At 33.8% G+C, this 20,610-nt stretch overlaps 1 protein-coding gene across 7 annotated transcripts in view; it reads right to left on the bottom strand.

Annotated features, from left to right (window-relative positions):
• Positions 1-20,610, bottom strand: part of WASF1 (WASP family member 1) — a 110,810-nt gene that overhangs the window by 25,529 nt on the left and 64,671 nt on the right. For 5 of the 7 annotated variants that reach the window (XM_074310112.1, XM_074310111.1, XM_074310114.1 and 2 more), the window contains 2 exons: positions 14,112-14,209; positions 8,543-8,703 (listed from right to left, as the gene is read on the bottom strand). The exons of 1 other annotated variant lie outside the window; for it this stretch is intronic. In XM_074310112.1, the coding sequence (XP_074166213.1) occupies positions 8,543-8,675 (133 nt within the window). In that variant the 5' untranslated portion in view covers positions 8,676-8,703; positions 14,112-14,209. The remainder of the gene's footprint in view (positions 1-8,542; positions 8,704-14,111; positions 14,210-20,610) is intronic. One more of the 7 variants, XM_074310113.1, reaches the window with a different exon arrangement.

The raw sequence follows: 20,610 nt of genomic DNA, 5'->3' as shown, positions 1-20,610 counted from the left end.
CTAATTATGATAAAAGGATAAGTAGAAAAGGATTGATCCAGATGAAATGCTACCAAAAAGATGAAAAATGTAAAGATCAATTAGTATTAGTAATACAAATCTGTAATATATTAGCAAGGGAAGATGTCACAGAGGTAAAATCAGAGTTGGGTCTTGAAAGAAGGAAGTATCAGTCAATAGAAGTGAAGGTAGACTCCATTCTAAGTATGAGGAACAGCTTGAGTAAAGAGATGGGAATGGTAGAAAGATCAGAACAGAGTAGTCCACATTGGCTGTAATAATGATTATGTAGAAGAGAAGCATAAGGTGAGAGCAGAAAGTTGTCCCTACATTAATCCAAATAAGAAAAGATGAGTATTCAGACAAGTTTGGTTGCAATGGAAGTTGGATGGGCCAGATGTAAGAGAGATTCATAGGCCCCAACAACAGGATATTGATAATTGATTGATGTGTATATTGAATAAGATGGCTTTCAGGTCCCTCACTCTCATGTCACAGCATCACCTCCCTGATGCCATGGTCCCCTTCGAGAAGAACAAATAAGAACAACAATAACCACAACACACAGGTTACTATAGGATTATGGCCACAGCAGGCTTTATATAAAGGCTTATTCTCTTTTCTTCTACTTTCTTGTCAACAGAAATAGAAGTTAGAACTAATGAATCAACAATTATTTACCACATGTTAAGTATACACTTTTTTTAAAGTCAACCTTTCTGGAGAATGTAACTATGTGTTCACAGAGCTGTGAGGACTGATCCATGACCATCTGGAGAATAACTAAGCCAAGAACACTGTGTTTTATCTTTACAATAAAAAGCAGACTTTTCATTCAAAGGCAAATCCTTCTTTTCAAAAAATTGCAGTGAATATTACTTTAAAAAATAATTTCAGTTGGTTAAATTTGTGTGCTGAAAATTGCCCCATGAAAGAACATTATATGGGTTTTATAAATACATTTTCATTTAATGAAGAATTAGACACTTTTACATTTCCTTTCAGTATTTTGTTCTGACAGACAAATAAAAGTCAAAATTTGGGCTCAATATTTCTTCTTACCTCGTGTTTCCACTGCATTTTTTCCTGTTAAAGATGGCTTTATTTATGTGCTGAGTTTCATTGCCATGATCTTTTAAAGCTCCCTTGCAGGTCCAGTGTACTAAGAAAGTGTGCTACTTAGCTTACTGCTTATTGGTATAGCAATCGCCAATTCCCCCTTATTCTTAACCCTAAACTTACTTAGTTACCAGGCTTAGGCTTTTAACACTATTCATCCACTCACACTATGATAGATTTTATCTGTGGCTCTGTGCTGCAGCTATCTCTCCACTCACTCTCATTGCACTTACTCTTAGGTTGTTTACAATTTGGATAATTCTCACTCTACATGCAGTCTCCCAATTAAGCTAGTTTTGAGGGCACTTCATGACCAATGGCACTGATGAATGCCATTTAATGGGTGAAGGAACCATCATCACCTCTTCTATCCCTGGTTAATCATAACCATAATCCATAGTCTTTCTACATGAGCAATTAGGTGGGGGAGTATTTGAGTGTCAGACTTTGAGTCAGAAACACCCTTCCTGAGTTCAAATCTGGCCTCAGACACATATTAGCTCTTTGATCCTAGGTAAGTCATATAATCCTGTTTGCCTCAGTTTCCTCATCTGTAAAATAAGCTGGAAAAGGAAATGATAAATTCTTCCAGTGCTTTGCCAAGTAATCCCTAAACAGAGCCACAGAGTCAGACTGGATTGAAAAATGACCGAATGACGACAGCAGTATTTATACATGTATCATAAGATTTGCAGAACATTTGACAAACTATATAATTTTATCTTTACAACAATCTTGAGAGAAAAGTGCATGCCATCATTAGTTCTATCTTGTAAGTAAAGGAAACCAAGGCAGATAGAAGTAAGGGACTTGCCCAGAGTTAGGCAGTTAATAAGAAAGTGAGGCTTAATGTAAAATTCCCTGGTCACCTAGGGAATTACAAAAGATGCTACTGTAGTTTAAAAAAAAAAAAAAAAAAGACCTGGATTAGTGTCTGACACATTATGTGACCCTGGACAACTCAAGAAATCTCTCGATGCCCCCAGGCAACTTTATAAGGCTAAATTACAAAACAGATGCTCATCTCCCTTGTTAGGAATTTTTCACCAGATGTTTCTTATATCAGTAAAATTAAGTTCTGGAGTCTGTTTCTTCTCTGTTCTCCAGAAAATCCTCATCTTTTAAATTTATAAAGCTTCCCAGAAGTAAGATGATGCCAGGCAAGAGCCAAGTTGATATTCTGTTTCTGACACTGGCTGCCTATAACTGAACAATTTATCTCTATGAAATCTTGGGCTCATCTGTAATCTGTAAAATTTGAATAAAAATGTCTGCCTCTACCTCATTGGGTTGTTATGAAGCTCAAATGAGATAATTCATGTAAAAGAGGTTGCAAAAAACCTTAAAGCCCCTCATAAATGTCACCTACTGCCATTATCCCTATGGCAAAGAGAGAAACACAGAAACTAGGGAATCAGCTCACCTAACTGTTGTGGTGATATAGTTTTTAAAAACACACACACACACACACATTAATTTTCTAATTGATTATTCCTAAGAGAACAAGAAGGTTTTGAAAAATGTCGTGTTTTTTATCCTTATAAAAAACCACCAGTATTGCATAAATACTTGTTCAACAAATGGAAGACAATAATAAAGACTAAATTTTTATCTTTTTGTCTAGCTCACTTTTAGATAGTGCATTAAGGTTTACAAAGCATTTGATTTACAATAATTCGGTGAAGAAGGTATTCAAACATCATTAGTTCTAATTTACAGATGAAGTCAGTAAGATTGAGCAGGGTTCAGTGATTTGAGCCCAAAATAATAATCCCTGCAATTATTGTCTATAATAATAAGAGCTCACATTTATAAAGAGCTTACCCAGGCAGATAGGTGACTCAGTGGATAGAGTGCTGGGTCTGTATTCAGGAAGGCCTGAGCTCAAATCCTGCCTCATACATTAGATGTGTGGCTCTGAGCAAGTCACTTAATTTCTAACTGCCTCAGTTTTTCAATCCATAACAACAAATATTATATTGGCACCTACCTCCCAGGGTTGTTGAGGATTAAATTAGATAATATTTGTAAAGTATTTTGCAACCTTAAAGTGCCACACAAATATAAGTTATTAATGTTAGTCCCTCACTTTTCTTACTGAAGGAAGGATTTATCCAACTATTCTTTGGGACCTAAATGAGTTACCCCATTTAACAGCTTCATCTGCATTTTGTTTTGATGTTTTCATTCACATTACTGTTGCCACTATATTTATTGTTCTTTTGTTGCTTTTGCTTTCTATGTTTTGTATAAGTTCACAAAAATTCATAGCAACATTGGTATGTTAGCAAAAAACAACAAAACAAAACAAAACCCAAACTAGGGAAAAGGTGATTCCTAATATATCAGAAATGCCAACAAACTGTGGTATGAGTGTCATGGAAAATTATCTCATTATAAGAAATGTTAATATAAAGATCTTCATTTCTTATAATGTAGTATTTTTTCTTTTCCATTTTTCCATTATACATTTGTTTAGCTTTCCCACATTATTAGGAATACTCTATTTCTTTTTCTTTTTTTTCACTGTATTGATTTTTTACATTTATCTCTTTTTTATTTTAAAAAAATTATTTAGTATTTTTCCCCAGTTACATGTAACTGTGTTTTTAATTTTAATTTTGTATTAAAGCTTTTTATTTTCAAAATATATGAATGGATAATTTTTCAACATTAACTCTTGCAAAACCTTGTATTCCAATTTTTTCTCACCCTTCCCCAATCCCCTCCCCTAGATGGCAAGTAATCCAATATATGTTAAACATGTTAAAAAAAAAAAAATATATATATATATATATATACACAAAGAGACATGAGATGAAGAGGGAGAGAATTCCAAACAGGAAGTTAGACATAATAATGTCCTTGAGTTGGAAGGCATGATCAAGGAGCTATAGAGCTCATGGAGGATAAAGCATAAGGAGACTGGAGAAGTATAAAGTGATCATTTTATGAATAGCTTCAAGATCAGAAGATTTAATACTTGATCTTGTATTTAATAAGCAACCACTAGAGTTTACAAAATGGGGTTGGGGAGAAGAGGAGTTGGTCAGTCTTGTGTTTTAGGATGAATTTGATGGACGAATAAAGTATGTACTTCAGTGGGGAAAAACTTGAGGCAGGGATCCCAACTGAGGACTATTACATTAGTCAAGAGAGGAGACAATCAGAGCCTGAAGCAGGGTGATGGGAGTTTCAGAGGAGGGAAGGAAGAATATATAAGAGAGGTTATGAAGATGGAATTGATAGATCTTGGAAGCTGATTGGATATGGTGGATAAGAGGGAGTGAGGAGTAAGGGATTACACATAGTTTGCTTTAAAAACATTATCTCATTTGGCCCTCACTCTACCTCTGTGAGGAAAACAGTATTATTAATCATTTCTTATAGATGAGACTGAGGTCAAAAGGGATTAACTGATTTGCTGGCAGGTATCTTAAGTGAGATGAACACAGCTATGCTATTAAGATGTGATAAAACAAAAGAAAAGAGGGTTGTGGGATAGAAAACAGGATAAAATTGGATTGGTGATAATCTATAAGTATAGAGAAGGGGAATCAGAGTTTACAGCAAAGATAAAGAGTAGATTTGGGAGGTTTGGAGTACAAGAAGAAAAGAAAGAACAGGATGCTATCATCAGAGACTTACAGAGGATTTTTTTAGTTTATTTTTAATACATACAATTATGTTGGGAGAGAAAAATCAGAGCAAACGGGAAAAATCATGGGAGAGAGAGAAAAAAAAAGAAAAAAGAAATGAACATAGCATGTGTTGACTTATAGTTTTTCCTCTAGTTACAGATGGCATTTTATGTTCAAAGTCTATTAGAATTGTTTTGGATCACTGAACCACTGAGAAGAACCAAACCTTTCATAGTTGATCATCAAACATACTTGCTGTTATTGTGTACATTATATTCCTGTCTCTACTGGTTTCACTCAGCATCAGTTCATGTAAATCTTTCCAGGCCTTTCTAAAGCCAACTTGTTCATCATTTTTATAAAACAATAATATTCCATTACCTTCATGTACCACATCTTGTTCAGCCCTTCCCCAATTCATAGGCATCCACTTTTTTTCAAAGAAGAATTATAGAGTTCTGGACTGTGGTGGCAGGTGAAGATGAAATTAAGGGTTTAACAATTCTTACATTACAGTGGTCTTGGAAGTTCAAGAGAACAGATATTTGAGGTGTCCTCATACTGAAGTATATGATAAATTAAGTCTCCTAAAAGAGTATGTGATGGAGGGCAGAAGACTATGAACCAAATGTTGAAAAAAGGAAAATTAATAAATTGGTGACTGGCAGATAAATGCCAATAATAAGATTTATATAGGCACATATATGGACCAAATGAATTTCAAAGGAAAAGAGTTTGCTGGGTGATGGCAGCAGAGTATATGTGAACAACAAAGAATATGTCCTACTTAATCTGTCTCATTGTGTCAGGAGGCATGAAAGAGAAAGTGGTCACAAATACTGCATCTTTTAGGTGAAACCATGTTTCTGTGATTGTAAGAAGATAGAGAACACAAACAAGATGTCTAATACAAAGCAGAGTCTGCTAATAATAGGATGGGAGCATCCAGAGGACAGGCAAAGCTGGATGGGGACATGGGATGGGTGGGCCTGAGGTAACTGGGAATGAGACAGAAAATTGTTAGAACATATGTAATATGAAAGGTTTACTCACATCCACTTTATTTTATTACAAGTCTGGATGTTTTCAGTTCAATTAAAGTTTAGCCACCTACCTAATAGAATTATGATTTTAGGTATTGGCACGTTAGAAAAAAGGAAAACTAATTAAGAAAATAAGTACCAACTTTAGCCAAAAAAAAAGTGATCTTTAGTTTCCATATAAAGTGAAGAGAAGAGAGAGGTATAAGGTGAGCTTCAAAGTGCCCAAGCTGGAAACTACTACCAAAAAATTTTATTATGTCTAAGACTGGAGACTCATTATATTTAAGAATATTATTGGACCCTGGGGCTCCCAGGATTTCCATTTTTCTGATGCTTTATTTTATTTCTGTCAATACAAAAAGTTTTGAAATTCTTTAGTGATAAATATAGTATATTATAGGTAAAAATTAAAATGCAAAAACATTTCAGAAATAAAAATTAATAAATTCCATTTTCATTACTAATTCACCAGACGGGGCTATAAGCTGCCAAGAACTTCCAAAAAAGAAACAGGTAAGAAAGGATTTTGATCCTGAGCTTCTCTAAGGTAAAAGCAAATCAGAAATCCCTTCATTTCTAATTTGAACTCTACTTGTTACAAGGATTTAAATAGCAAAGCTATTAATTATCTATCTGTTTACATTAACTGCTTAAAAACCAATAAAAAAATAAAAATATGATTCTTGAGTAATGAACACTAGTAGCTCTAGCCAAATTTTAATTTTAATATGATAACATTCTTTTTTTTACTTACAGAAAAGCACTTATTCTATTTGTTTTTATGTATTCTGTTGCTGCAAGTTTAAGTTAATTCTTTATTTAGGAAAAATTTATCACTAGGAAGCAACAGCTAATTTCAAGTATTCTGCAGGATATATAAAACTTTCTAGCATTAGTTCCTTACTTATCTTCTAAGATATCTTCTTTCCTTTAACAGAATATATATATTTTGATTCAATTACTACTGTCTTTTAGTTTGCCAGCAATAATGAAAGTTCTCTAAAGAAATACTAGATTTTAAAAAAAAAAAAAAAGCTTTTGTTTTTTCAAGAAAATAATTTAGACAATTGCTGAGTAATAAACCTCGATTTTAAAAAATAAAACTCACCTTTCAGTCTATTGTAATCGTTTTTCAATTATTCAATCAACAAGTACTCATCAAATACTTATTACTTGCCAAATAGTAGGCTAAACATAGAGTACAAAGACAAAAGTAAAGTATCCCCTATTCTCAAGGAACTTACATGGGGGGAAGAGAAAGAAGAGGAGGGATGGGAAAAAAATGTTTCTATACAGGCATATGCAAAGCTGATATAAGTCAGTCACCAACATGCACTTAGTAAGTACTTACTATGAACCACGTACAACATTAATACTAAGTACAAAGTAGCTGGGGGGGGCAGAGGAGAGAATGCACTACCATTTAGGATTACCAGGAAAGGTCTCAAGAAGAAAGAGATATTCAGCTGAGTTTTAAAGGAATGTTGATTCCAAGAGTCAGAGGTGAAGAGAAAGAACATTCAGAGTATGAAGAATAATCAATATAAAGGCATGGAGATAAGAGATGAATGTCATATGGGGGGAATACACAAAGGTCAGTATGGCTGGACCATAGAAAACATAAAAGGAAATATTATATAATAAAGTTAAAACGGTAAGATAGAACTAGATTAGGAGGCAATAGTTCATATATGATCCAAAAAGTGAAAGAGACCCACTAGAGTTTATTTTGAAGGGAGGGAGCAGATCTGGAAAATCACTATCATAGCTGAGCAGACTGTAGAGGTAATCAAACTCTCAGTATACCCCAAATCAGATTTAAATGTAATTGAGAAGTGGTTAACAAAAAAAATGCAATGATCATAGATAGTGTTATTTTTTTGGTTTTCTAAACATTTCTATTTAGGTTTAATATCACTGGGGTACAGAATAGAGTGGAATGGAAAGGGACCTGAAATAGGAGGAATGATTAGAAAGGGATTGAGCAGGAGAGGATATCAACAAAGTTGTGAACCTGGATGTTCTCACAGAAATAGGGAAATTCAAATTGGTCTGACAGAGTGCATGGTAGAGTTTGGGAGAAAGACAGTGACTATTGTTTTGGATATGTTGAGTTTCAGATGCCTCGGGAATGTTATTTGAGGTGTAATCACAATATATCTTTTTAAATAGCAAACCTTAAGAATATTGGGTATTGGTTACTTAATATAAATCAATGTTTCTCATACTGGTATGTAATTCTGGTGAGTAGGACCTACAGAGTTTCCAATATGTATATCATCTCTCCTACATAGACACACATATGAGGTTTTTTTGAGAGTAGATTGATTTCCCATCCCAGTCTGTTGTGTTTTGCTCTAAAGTATATAATATACAAAAGAAACAATATATTATGCCTATACATATTTATTTGATCTTAGAATTGGTCTATATGAAAATTCTTTAAGACTCAAAAGGTTAAAAGAAAAATTTGAAGAGTGGGAGGCTAAATAGCAATTTTCTGACTCATCTGACAACCCACTGAAGTTCTAGTTTAGAATATGTAATACTTTGTAAGAATCTCAAAAACACTTGTTAATTTTATTTGGTTTTATTTAACAATGCCAAACTATTTTCAATATCTGTTCTGTTCCCCTTCTCCCCTCCTAAAAAAGCCAAACCAAACCAAACTCATAATTATCTTCCAAAAAATGCTGTTTTATTTTGAAATTAAGTGCATTGACAATCAAAGATACTTACTCAGACTACTTAGTTGTCTAATTATATTTGCCAAGGAGATATTGGTTACACATTCCAGTTCATTCTTAATGCCTCTGGGCAGTGCTGTATGGCACAGGTGCCTGGGGTCAATATTTCTCTTCACTAATGGCATCCCGAGATGAATCTATCTGCCAATTCACCTGGGAGGAATGAAATACAGTTAAAGAAGATGATTCATATGTCAAAACTTAAATTTTCAATCATTTCTGAGTAATGGCATCTTTCATATGCAAATTAACAATAACAATTTTTGCTTGGAAGAAATGCATGAATTTGGATGTTCCACTAACAACAGCAAAAAAAATCAGATGAGATCATCTCCTGTAGATTCAAGTCATTCAAGATTCAATTCAGAATCTAACTTTTATTAAACAGACTAGGCATCCCCTGGGTACAAAAGTAAAAAATGAAAATCTCTTCCTTTAAAGAACTCAGAGTCTACCTACATATATACCCAGTGACTTGAGGAGGAGAAAAGATTGAAATCTGAGAAAAAGCTGAGAAAATTAAAGAATCTAAAAGTAGCAAAAGTGAGGAGAGACTATTCCAGGAATGAGGACTACTTGTATGAAGGGAAGAGATAAGAGATGGAATTTCAGATTAAGGACCAAACTGGTAGATCATCTTGACTAAAATATAGAATATGTGAAATAAATTAATATATAATAAATATTGAAGGGTAAACTTGAGCCACATTGTAGAAGTTTCCATAATGCAAAGCTAAGGAATCTATTTTTTATTCTAGAGGCAACAGGGAGCTTCTCAGGAACTTCCAAAAAAGAAACAGGTAAGAAAGGATTTTGATCCTGAGCTTCTACAGGGTAAAAGCAGATCAGAAAGCCCTTCATTCCTAATTTGAACTCAACTTGTTACAAGGATTTAAATAGCAAAGCTATTATCTGTTTACATTAACTGCCTAAAAAACCAATAAAAAGACAAAAATATGATTCTTGAGTAACAAATACTAGTAGCTGTAGCCAAATCTTAATTTTAATATGTTAACATTCTTTTTGTACTTATAGAAAAGCATTTATTCTATTTGTTTTTATGTATTCTGTTGCCAGGTCAGATTTGTGTCTTTCTTAGGAAGATTATTTTGCATCAGTTCATATATGTCTTTCCATGTGTCACTGAAATAATTGATTTCCTCATTTCTTATAGAATATTAGTATTTTATTACATTCAGACCCTAAATGGTTCACCCATTCCCTCAGTGATGGTCATCTTCTTGCTTTCCAGTTGTTTGGCAGTTTTTTGCTACCAGAAAAAGAGCTGATAAAGTTTTGTACATATAGGACATTTTCCTTTTTCTATGGTGTGTAGCACTAGCAGTGATTGATGATAAAATATGTTACTAATTTTCAGACAGAAAGGAGATGGACTCAAGATACTGAGAGATATCTTTTTTTGGGAGGAGGAGGAACATGGCCAATGAGGGTATTTGTTAGAAGAAATTTGGTTTTCTTTCTTTTTTCCCCCTTCCCAATAGGGTAAGAGTGGGAGAGGAAAAAAAAAAATTAGTATAAAGAAATTTTTAAAAGAAGATTATTTTGGCAGTTTTTTAGAGAAGAGATTAAAGACAGAATGGAAGCCGAATTCTCAATAATTACTTAAAAAATTCAACATTACTATGGAAACAGAAAACCTCTTGTTAACTTTCAATATTATATGAATTATAGTTGTTAATTAACTCAGTGACCTTGAGTAAGTCACTTAGCCATTCTTTCAACTCATCTCATCCCAATTTCTTGATTATAAAATGATGGTGGGGCAGGGAGAAGGGAGATTAAATGAGATGACTGCTAAAGTCCCTTCCAGATAGAAAACCTTAAGACTTTAAGAATACATAGTAATTCATAATCTTTTCATTCTAATCACTATCAATGATTAGTGATTCTAATGATTAGTTTCTAAGCTAATTCATTCAATTATAGTACACAAAAGGAATGATTCTCAATAATTAGTGTGAGATTCTTCATTAAGGAAATGCTTTATAATCATCTAAAAGGAAAATTCAAGCATCTATGCCAGAGCTATAAAATTTAAATTTTTATATGAATGTTATTGTTGTTGTTTGTCCTTCATTCTGGAAGAAGACCAACATCAGGGAGATGATGTTGTGACATGCAAGTGAAATGGTTTTGAGTGAGGGAGGACTGTGCAAAGTCACCTGACTCACTTTCCCCTCCAGAGCCATGGGGTCCAGTGGACAGATATGGATATGGACCACAAAGATGGCTGAATGAAATGGGAAACCTAGACCTTTTTTAAGCTGAGGTCTTCAATATCAGTAGTATATAGAACAACTATTGTAAGAGTTTTACAAACTTTTTTTTAAAAAATCACACAAAAAGCAACCTAATACTTCTTTAATGGGGAAAAGAAATGTTCGGATTTCCCCCTAATTTGCTGTGTATTTCTTAATAAAAGTTAACTAAGGAATAATTTGTGAATCACTAAATTTTTAGTGACTAATTAAATGTCAAATTAGGTGTTATGAAGACAAGGTCAACACAGGGCTGAGTTCTTTATTCATTAATAGAAATTGCTATTTGTTAACTTAACCCAGGGCTCCCTAATCCTCTTCTAAAAGAATTATAAATTTGTAATACTAGACCTTCTCTTGGATTCTAACACATGTTCTAGGATAGATTTTTTTGCTTTGAGTTTTAGATTCTCCTTTCAATGTTAGGGTTTGAATATGAATTTCAAAGATACCATGTTCTTGTAAAGCATGCTCAGGACAGGAATCGGAATCAAACAATTTTGTTTTCCAAATGAAAATAACATTTGCAATCCTGTGATATTATAAATATCAAGTAATATTTGTAAAGTAGTTAATACAATGCCTGGCACACAATAGTGTTTAATAAATGCTTAATTCTCTCCCTCTTCCAGTTTGTAGCTATTTTGATAATGGTAATATAAAATGAGACAAAACAGTCCAATGCTTATTGATCTTCTTTCATAGTGTTCTTTGGCCTGGGAAATCCAAACATATTAGTGGAAAATTAATGACCTTGGAGATGAAATCCCAAATGTGTTTCAAACTATTTCCAGCATTCTTAAAGACATTCCACACTATTTCTGTGAACTCCACTGAAGTAGGTACTTAATAAATGTTTACTGAATGAACAGCAGAACTCTATTTATTTTGCTTCTGGGTTTTTGAAGAATGAAGACTGAGTAAGATATAGCAAAAATGATTAATAAGGAGTTGTAACCTGCGAAAAGTAAGGAGATGGTAAAAAAAATATATATATATTGATGCTTCTTAAGTAATAGGCTCCACAAGAAGTACCATGGACTGGTAGGTGTGATTGCTGAACCACTATCACAATCTTTCAAAGGTTAAGGAAAATGGACATTGAACTGCAGACAAACTATTATCTTAATTTCTGAAAGACAGAAGAGATTGGAGTATGTAAATGACTGGCTGGTGAGCTGGATTTGTTCCTGGAAAAATTCTAAAATGCATCATGAAAAGGATCACCTAGGAACATTTGGAAAAGTAAAGCTGTCTTCTTTTGTGACAATCTTACTAGACTGGTTAGACAGGGAAATGTTTCAGCAAAGGTTATGTTCTCTTTATGAGCAAGATAGAGAAAAATGGGTAGAGAATACAATTAGACGTATTTACATAATTGGTTGAATGATAGAATCTATAGAATAGCCATCATTGAGTTAAGGTTGATCTGAAGACATGGAATAGTGGGCCTCATAAATTTGTCCTTAGCCCTAAAAACATTTTTGTCAGTAACTGAAGTAAAGAAATACATAAAAGAAACCTGTAAATGAAAGTTAAAATATTAGATAATGAAGCCAAGGACTCAAAAAGATATTGCCAGTTTGAAGAAAAAAATGGTTTGACTTGAATGAGATGAAAGTTTATAGGCAAATTTTATAGATGAAATTTCAATATTATTGAAAATAATGTTAATAAGATGAATTTTGATTTTGGTTGGGATTTTTTTTGGGGTGGAGTCAGGGAAGAGTTTGACAGAACTAAAAGGAGACATAATTTCCTAAGTACATGATGTTAAAATGTACTTAATTGTCATAAGAATAAAATTATTTTAGGGGCAGCTAGGTGGAGCAGTGGATAGAGCACCAGCCTGAAGTCAGGAGGACCTGAGTTCAAATCGGACCTCAGACACTTAACACTTCCTGGCTGTGTGACCCTGGGCAAGTCACTTAACCCTAATCATTTCAGCAAAAAATAAATAAATAAGTAATTTTAATTATTAATAAAACTATTTTTACTATTTAATATCTAAAATATACTGTCTGACATTAAATTATGTTTCACATTTGTTAAGGCAAGAGTTTTCACCTTGGGATTCATGAACTTCTTTTCAAAATATCTTGAATAAGTAGTATTTTAATATAATTGCTTTCCTTTGTAATACTACAAATTTTATGTATTTAAAAATGTCACACTGTCAAAAGAGTCTTTGACATACAAAATATCAAAAAAAAAAAAAAAAGAAATAACCCAAACTCCTTGTGCTAAGGAATCTTCTGTTGATCTGTTAAATGACAAGTTTGTAAACACAAAAAAATCAGGGGTCAAATAAACATATAAGTTAGTGATTATGTGACACTATAGAAGTCAAAACATGTAATTCCAGCAGTTTCAGATTTTAAGGATGGGCCTGTAAAATTATAACAAAAAATGCATAAATATTTTGTAGAAAAATGCAAATGAATGCTTTAAAAAATCCATAAAAATCAAATGAGGACTATAACTGCTCTTCTAGACTGCAGAAGGAACAAAATTATAATCCCTAACATTTTATTATTACATTTAACATCAAAAAGAAACTGGCAGCTCCTTAAACTTACTTTCTGATGAGCTAATTTACCATTTATTATCATTTTCAAAGAACATTTTTAAATTAAAAGTTACAATGTCATCAAATTATAATATTACAATGCAATTTTCTAATTTATCCTAGCACTGTAGGATCAAAAGTTAAATTATAGGGGAAAGAAAATATGTTCCTTCTAATAAAAACAGATGAGTATCACTTGATTCAGGTGTATTTTTAAAAGAACCCTGGGTTTTCTATAGAAACTAATGTTTTCAGTTTTGTTTTTTTTTTTTTTTACAAGTTTTTTAACCCTCAAGACATGAGAGTGCTTAGTTATGCACAAATGACTGAACAATTAAATGCGAATTTTCAACCTCATAATGTTTAAAGAACAATATGTTCTTCAACTTAGTAGGTTGTATGTACAATGTAAGTACATAATGGTATATAAACTATGGATACCAAACTTCTTTGCAATCTTGATTATTAATTTGGAACTAATTTAGATCTGAGAACACAAATATATGAAACAAATACATCTTTAAGAGAATGAATATTTTGATGTTTTACTTAGTTTCACAGATTTTCTAAAAATTGGTTTAATTCTAAATATGGAAATCACATTATGCCTGACAAGACATCAAAATGCCAAATTTAGTCTATTACTAAAAAAGCTCATGCTAATGAGCACATAAAGGGTAAAAATAAAATGAGGAAAAGGCATCTGAACTTACCAGCCACCAAGCAACAGAATGTCTGACACCAGGTGTATGTATCAATCCCGATTCTACCACAAGCATCAAACTTCAAGTGTTTATTAACTTTAGGAATCCTATGCACAAAAACAGAAAGCACAGCCAACCTAGTCAATCCCTAAGCTATAAAAGTATGAGCCACCTTAAATATCTCCAGATACTGGACTGCTTTGAAGTCTTTGGATTCTTTCACAAAGAGATTAGAATTCAACACAGGGACTCACCTTCACAACAGAGCTATCCTTACAAAGACAAATAAGCTATAAATTCTCCCATCTCTCCAAGGACCCAGAATCTTTCCTAGAAACGTGAAAGAAATACCCTACAGGCAAATTGATTAAGAAATAATTATAGTGCCTTGGGTTCCAAGCCACAATGACTAAATATTAAATTTTGAGAAGCTAGAACTGAGAGGAACATATTACTCTGTGATTACGGCAGAAAGAAAAAAAAATATGGTAGAGGCAATAAACCACATGATAGGTTTGCAGAGGATCACATAGGTGTGAATGTTAAGAGAAGCAAGTGGGTGCTAATGAAATAGTCATGACAGATTGCTATATAACTAAAATGAGATTCAGCGTAGTCAAAACAGTGACCAGATATCGAATAAGGGGGAGTAGTTAATTATGTAGTTCCATATTTATCTAAAGGTAAAGAGTAATTATTTTAAAGTAAAACAACTATTTTAATCTTGGATGAGCATCATAGTCATAAACTCCTTCTAAGTTTTTATGGTATAGAAATAGATGTACTTGCAAAAATATAGTTTGCAAAGTAATATCAGACATGTAGTTTAATCCAAATGGAGAAAATGACCCTAATTTTTAAAATGATATTTAAGTTGTCATACATTTTAATACTAGGCATTACACAAAGTCAGTGTTCTATATAAAAGAATTACAACTTAGCAAAAATAGCTAATGATCACTGTTAATAGGAACAAATTTTAAATGTGCAAATCTATTAAATGGATTGTTTTATATATGTGATATATAGGCAATTAGGTAATACACTGGATAGAACACAGTCAGGAAAACCTTAGTTCAAATATGTGGGACTCTGAGAAAGTCACTTAACTGTTGTTGACCCAGTTTCCTCATCTGTAAAACAAGCTGGAGAAGGAAATGGCATAACACTCAATTATCTTTGCCAAGAAAATTCCAAATGGGATTATGAAGAATCAGATAAGACTGGAAATGATTGATCAAAAAAACATTACCTGAAGATAACACCATTGACAGTAAATACTGTTGTGCCTTTTGATTGTTTCTCTCATAAACGCTTTTTCCTCAACAGCCTTCTGGAACCAAAACCACACACCACCAGTAGTCTGACAAAGCAGGACGCTAGCAAATCTACCACTTCCTTAGTTCTGTACCCAATGCCTCACAATGCAACCAAGAAGACATCTTTTTTTGGATGACATCATTTACTTGAATTTGCAGTCCAATAAAAACTCTCAATTTTTTTTCTTTTAATTACTTCTATCTAGCCATGCCCATCTTCATTATACAGATTGTAAAATCAAATAATTAGATGAGATAAAATATTCTCTGATCCAAAGAGTCTCTGATTAAAAATGGTTTGCCCAGAGATTAAACCCATAATTTTGATCACAAATGTATTCTTTCCTAACTAACTAGTTAAACTAAAATGTCTTTGTAGGTATAGAAAATTTGGTCTGATATACTCTGCAAAGTTCTCTTACAAAAAAATTCATTCCTTTAGGTAGCTGACAAAACATTCTGATTATGCAAAAATAGCACAGTGGTGTTAAGACAGAAAACCCCAGTAGGGAAAGTAATGAGTCATTTCCCAAAGCTATCTGAATAGCAAATGATGAAACTCTTTATCAAGTCTGACCTTAGTGGTTAAGCATTAAGTTAGTGATTTAAGGGAGCTCTAGGAAGGTCACTCTGCCCCAAATCTTTCTCCTATATCTTATCTTATGACACTAGTAGAGTCCAGGAAGCTTTTTTAATTCATAAGAATTCCCTATTAAGCTTGCAGAAATTCTTTAGAGGCCAAGTACCTTTCAAGACAAGACAAGCACTTTGAAGTGGTAGTTGGGACCACATTAGTAAAGTGAAACATCATTTGCTCCAGTTTTACCAACTTGGAAATTAGCAAAAAATAGAAAACACATTATTTGAAACATAATCATGGCTAAATGACTACTAGATGCAAAATCTTATCCATGTCACAACCCATAAATCCTCTTTGTGATCTTAACACTGTTCTGGGTCTTTTCTTTGTCCTCTGTAATATCAACTTCCAATATTTTAATTGCAGAGGACTACCAGAGCTATATATTCAATACTAATCTCTCTCAAGTTCTAGTCCTATATTCCTGATAGATTATTGGTGATTTCAAGCTGAATGTCTCCTCCGCAAACTCAACAGAGCACTTAAAAAAAAAAAAAAAAAAAGCAGCTAGGTATCATAGTAGAGAGAGGATTAAAACCAGAGTGAGGAAGATCTGAGTTCAAATTTGACCTCAAGACACTTAACATCTGCTTCAGTTTCCTCATCTGTAAAATGGAGATAAATAATAGCACTTATCTCCCAGGTTTGTTGTGAAGATAAAATGAGATAATATTTATGAACATTCTTACAAACTTCAAAGTGAAAAATAATTGCTAGCTATTAGTATCATTTTATTGTAATTATTATTATCATTATTATTCCCACTGTCCTCCCCTTACTGCTCACGTCCAATCAATACTACTTCTAAACTTTCCAATTTTTCTTGAGGATACCATCATCCTTTCAGGCACTTAAGTTCAAAACCTTGAGTCATCCTTTTCTGCTCATTCTTATTCCATATCTCTAATCAGTTGGGAAATCTGGTCATTTCTATATTAACAATCTCTCTCCCTATCTTACTTCAGGCTCACTCTCATACCTTCTCCCTGATCTACTGCAAGAGCTTCCCAATTAGTCTCTCTACCTCCAGGCTGTCTCTTCTCCAATTCATCCTCCACATAGCTGCCAGAGGGATTTAACTAAAGCACTTCTGACTGGGTCACTCTCATGCTCAATTAAAACTCTAGGATCTCTATTTCCTCCAGGATAAAACATAAAATCCTTTCTTTGGCAATTAAGTCTTTGCACAATCTACCGCTTCTTACCTATTTAGCTATGTTCTCTTTGGTACTGTTCTTCACACTCTACACTCCATCATCCCCCACTATAGTCTGTCCTGAGGTCTTGAATATGAATACATTCCTTCCTCACTTCCACCTTTTAGGATCCCTGGTTCCCTTCAAAGCTCAGCTCAAACACAGACAAACACACATATTATGCTGTCTCTCCCATACAATGTAAGCACCCTGAGGCAGAGACTGTAATTTTTTTGTCTTTGTATTATTAGCACCTAGCATTGTAGCAAAGGTACAATAATAATAAATGTTTTAATTTTTAAAATATTGTTTCCAGTGCAGGAGATGTAAAGACAGAAACAAAATAATTATTTTGTTCTTAAAAGGTCATTTTTTATTGTTTTTTTACAAAGTACTTTTATATCTATTAATCCTCACAACAGGCTGTGAAGTAGTTACTCTATTTTAAAGATCTATTTTAAAGGTAAAGGAAATTTGCTCACAACCACACAACTAGTAGGGAGCTGGATGGCACAGTGGATAGAGTGCCATGTCTGCAATCAGAAAGACTCTTAACCCTGAGCAAGTCACTTCACTATGTTTGCTTCAGTTTACTTATTTATAAAATAAGCTGGAAAGAAAGGGCTAAACCCCTTTAGTATCTTTGCCAAGAAAATTTCATTGGAGTCATGCAGAGTAGGACATGACTGGAAATGACTAAACAACTACAACAACCCAATCAGTAAGAGTTAAAGGTGGATTATAAACCCTGGTATCTTCTGACTGCGTGTTGTCCACCTTACAATGCTGCTTCTGTAATTATGCCCTTATAGTTTTCTGGGCCTACAAACAAAATCTTTTATCTAATGAGAGGAATGAAAGGGACTATTAAATGTCATTGTCATTTTTCTAGTTGTGGACAGGATGATATCCAAACTAATCTCTCTTATTCTATTTTCATTTCTGCCTCTGATTCTCTGCTTGATATCTTCTCCCCTTAGCCACAGAGAGAAAACTTAACCTTACTTGCTCTTCACTGCCCCTTCTTCCATCCACTTCCTAGACTTTGTACCATGTAATATGAAATAAGATGATTTTCAAATGCAGATTTCAAACTAGGATACAAAACAGGTCACTGCCATCTACCTTCCACTGCTACTCCCATAATAATAATGACATTAATGTCTTACTTTTACATAGCACTTTATAAAGTACTTTCTTCACAATAAATCTATGAAATAATATAAGTGATACCCCCATTTTATAGAGAAAACTGAGGATTTCTTTTTGATCCCAGGAGTAATTATATATCAGACATATACATGTTGGAGATGGGATTCAAATTGAGGTCTCCCGACTCCACCTCCAGTGCTATTTCCATGCTATTATCAGAGAAGATTGTACCAGCCCTTATTCTTTATATAAGAGAAAGTGAGAACAGATCTGCATGCAGAACCAAGAAGTCCCTCCCATCCAAAAGACTGGATGGTAACTGACAATACTCTGAAATTGTGGTGAGGTGAATTTTATTTTATCCTTGATGGTTAGTTTATCATTAAAAATCCTCTGAAAAGGGTGCAGTAACTTTGTATATTTATTATTTACATAAATTTATTAATAAGACAGATGCCGTTCTTAATGATGCAACTTATATTTATGCTATCCAGAGTTAGTCAAGCAAAGTGGTACTTTCTATTAATACATTTCAATAAGAATCGAGATGTGCAGCCAAAAAAAGTGCATTTAAGTGTTAATTTATGAGGAGTAAAAGAAAACATTTTTACACCTGTAATTTCTGGCTCTTCTTGAAAATAGAATAATTTGTTGTTGTTCAGTGGTTTCAGTGATATCGGACTCTTCATGATCCCGTTTGGGGTTTTCTTGGCAAAGGTACTGGAATGGTTCGATATTTTCTTCTCCAGCTCATTTTAGAGAAGAAGAAACTGAGACGAACAGGGTTAAATGAGTTGCCCAAGGTCATATAAATATCTGAAGCTAGATTTAAACTCAGGTATTCCTGAGAACAGGACCAGCACCCTACACTGTGTGCCACCTTGCTGCCCTTAAATAGAATCACAGAATTTCATAAACAAAAAATGTCTTGCATGTGCTGAGGTCCAATTTGCTGGTTTTATTAAGGAAATTGAGATCCAGCAAGGTTAAGTGACTTTGCCAATCACTGATGGCAAAGCTGGGCTTAGAACAATCTAGTGTTATTACTTTACCATGATACTGGATAATGTTCATCATGTCTTTCTCTTCAAACCTTCCTGTCTTTCTTAAATTTCATATTACTCTTGGGTTTACCATTATAATCCCATTCACCCAGGCTCACAACCTTGTTGTCATCTTCACTCTCAGCTCACATGTCCAATGAGTCTTGTCATTTCTATGTCCCATCTCTCATATATGTTCCCCTTCTCTCCACTCCCAGGCAAGTCATCACCTCAGGCTTCGACTACTGAAATGTCTTTCTAACCCGTCTCCTTGCCTTAATTCTCCTCTCACTATAACCCATCCTCCACTCAGCAGAACTAACACCTCACTTATCTAATCAATAAACTCCAATAGTTCCTTGTTATTTCCAAGACAAAATATCAAATGCTCTATTTGATTTTTAAGCCCTCCAGAATATGGCCTCTTCCTTTCTTTACATGCTTTCCTCCCTTCCATGTAATCTGTTCCTTACACACGACCCTCCATCTTTCAGTTTTATGGTTTTCACCGGCTATATCCTATTTCTAGAATGCTTTCTGCTCCCTGCTGCCACCTCCTGACTTCTTTCAAGACAGCTCAAATCTCATGTCCTCCCTCCCCCTGCTCTTTCTAATGACTTTTCTCTGAGATTACTTATTTATATTTATTTTTCTATTTGTATTTACAACTATTTATATTGTATATGTCATAAATGTTTAGCATTTTATCTGGCATTTAAAGCCCTTCGAAACACAGTCCTCACCCCACCCCCTATATTTCCAAAATTCTTATATCTGATTCTCTGTACCATACGCTTTTTGATCCAGTGACTGGCCTTCCAGCTGTTCCACTAACAAGACATTTCCATCTCTCACTTTGGAACATGTTCTCTGGCTATCCCCCATGGCTGAAAAGATCTCCTTTCCTCATATCTGCTTCCTGGCTTCCTTCAAGTCTCATTAAATGCTACTTTTCTACAGATAGTCTTTTCCAATCCTTCTTAATTCTAGTTAATTATTTCCAATATATACTGTATATAGCTTCTTTACACTTAATTGCTTGCTTGTGGCCTCCCCTATTAGATAGTGAGTTCTTTTAGGGCAAGGACTGCCTTTTGCCATTTTTTTTGTAATCCCAGAACAGTGTGGATGGAACATAGTAGACACTTAATACATGCT

This window comes from Sminthopsis crassicaudata, chromosome 4 (assembly GCF_048593235.1).
Source record: "Sminthopsis crassicaudata isolate SCR6 chromosome 4, ASM4859323v1, whole genome shotgun sequence".
Taxonomy (NCBI): domain Eukaryota; kingdom Metazoa; phylum Chordata; class Mammalia; order Dasyuromorphia; family Dasyuridae; genus Sminthopsis; species Sminthopsis crassicaudata.
This window is presented reverse-complemented; position numbering and strand designations above follow the sequence as displayed.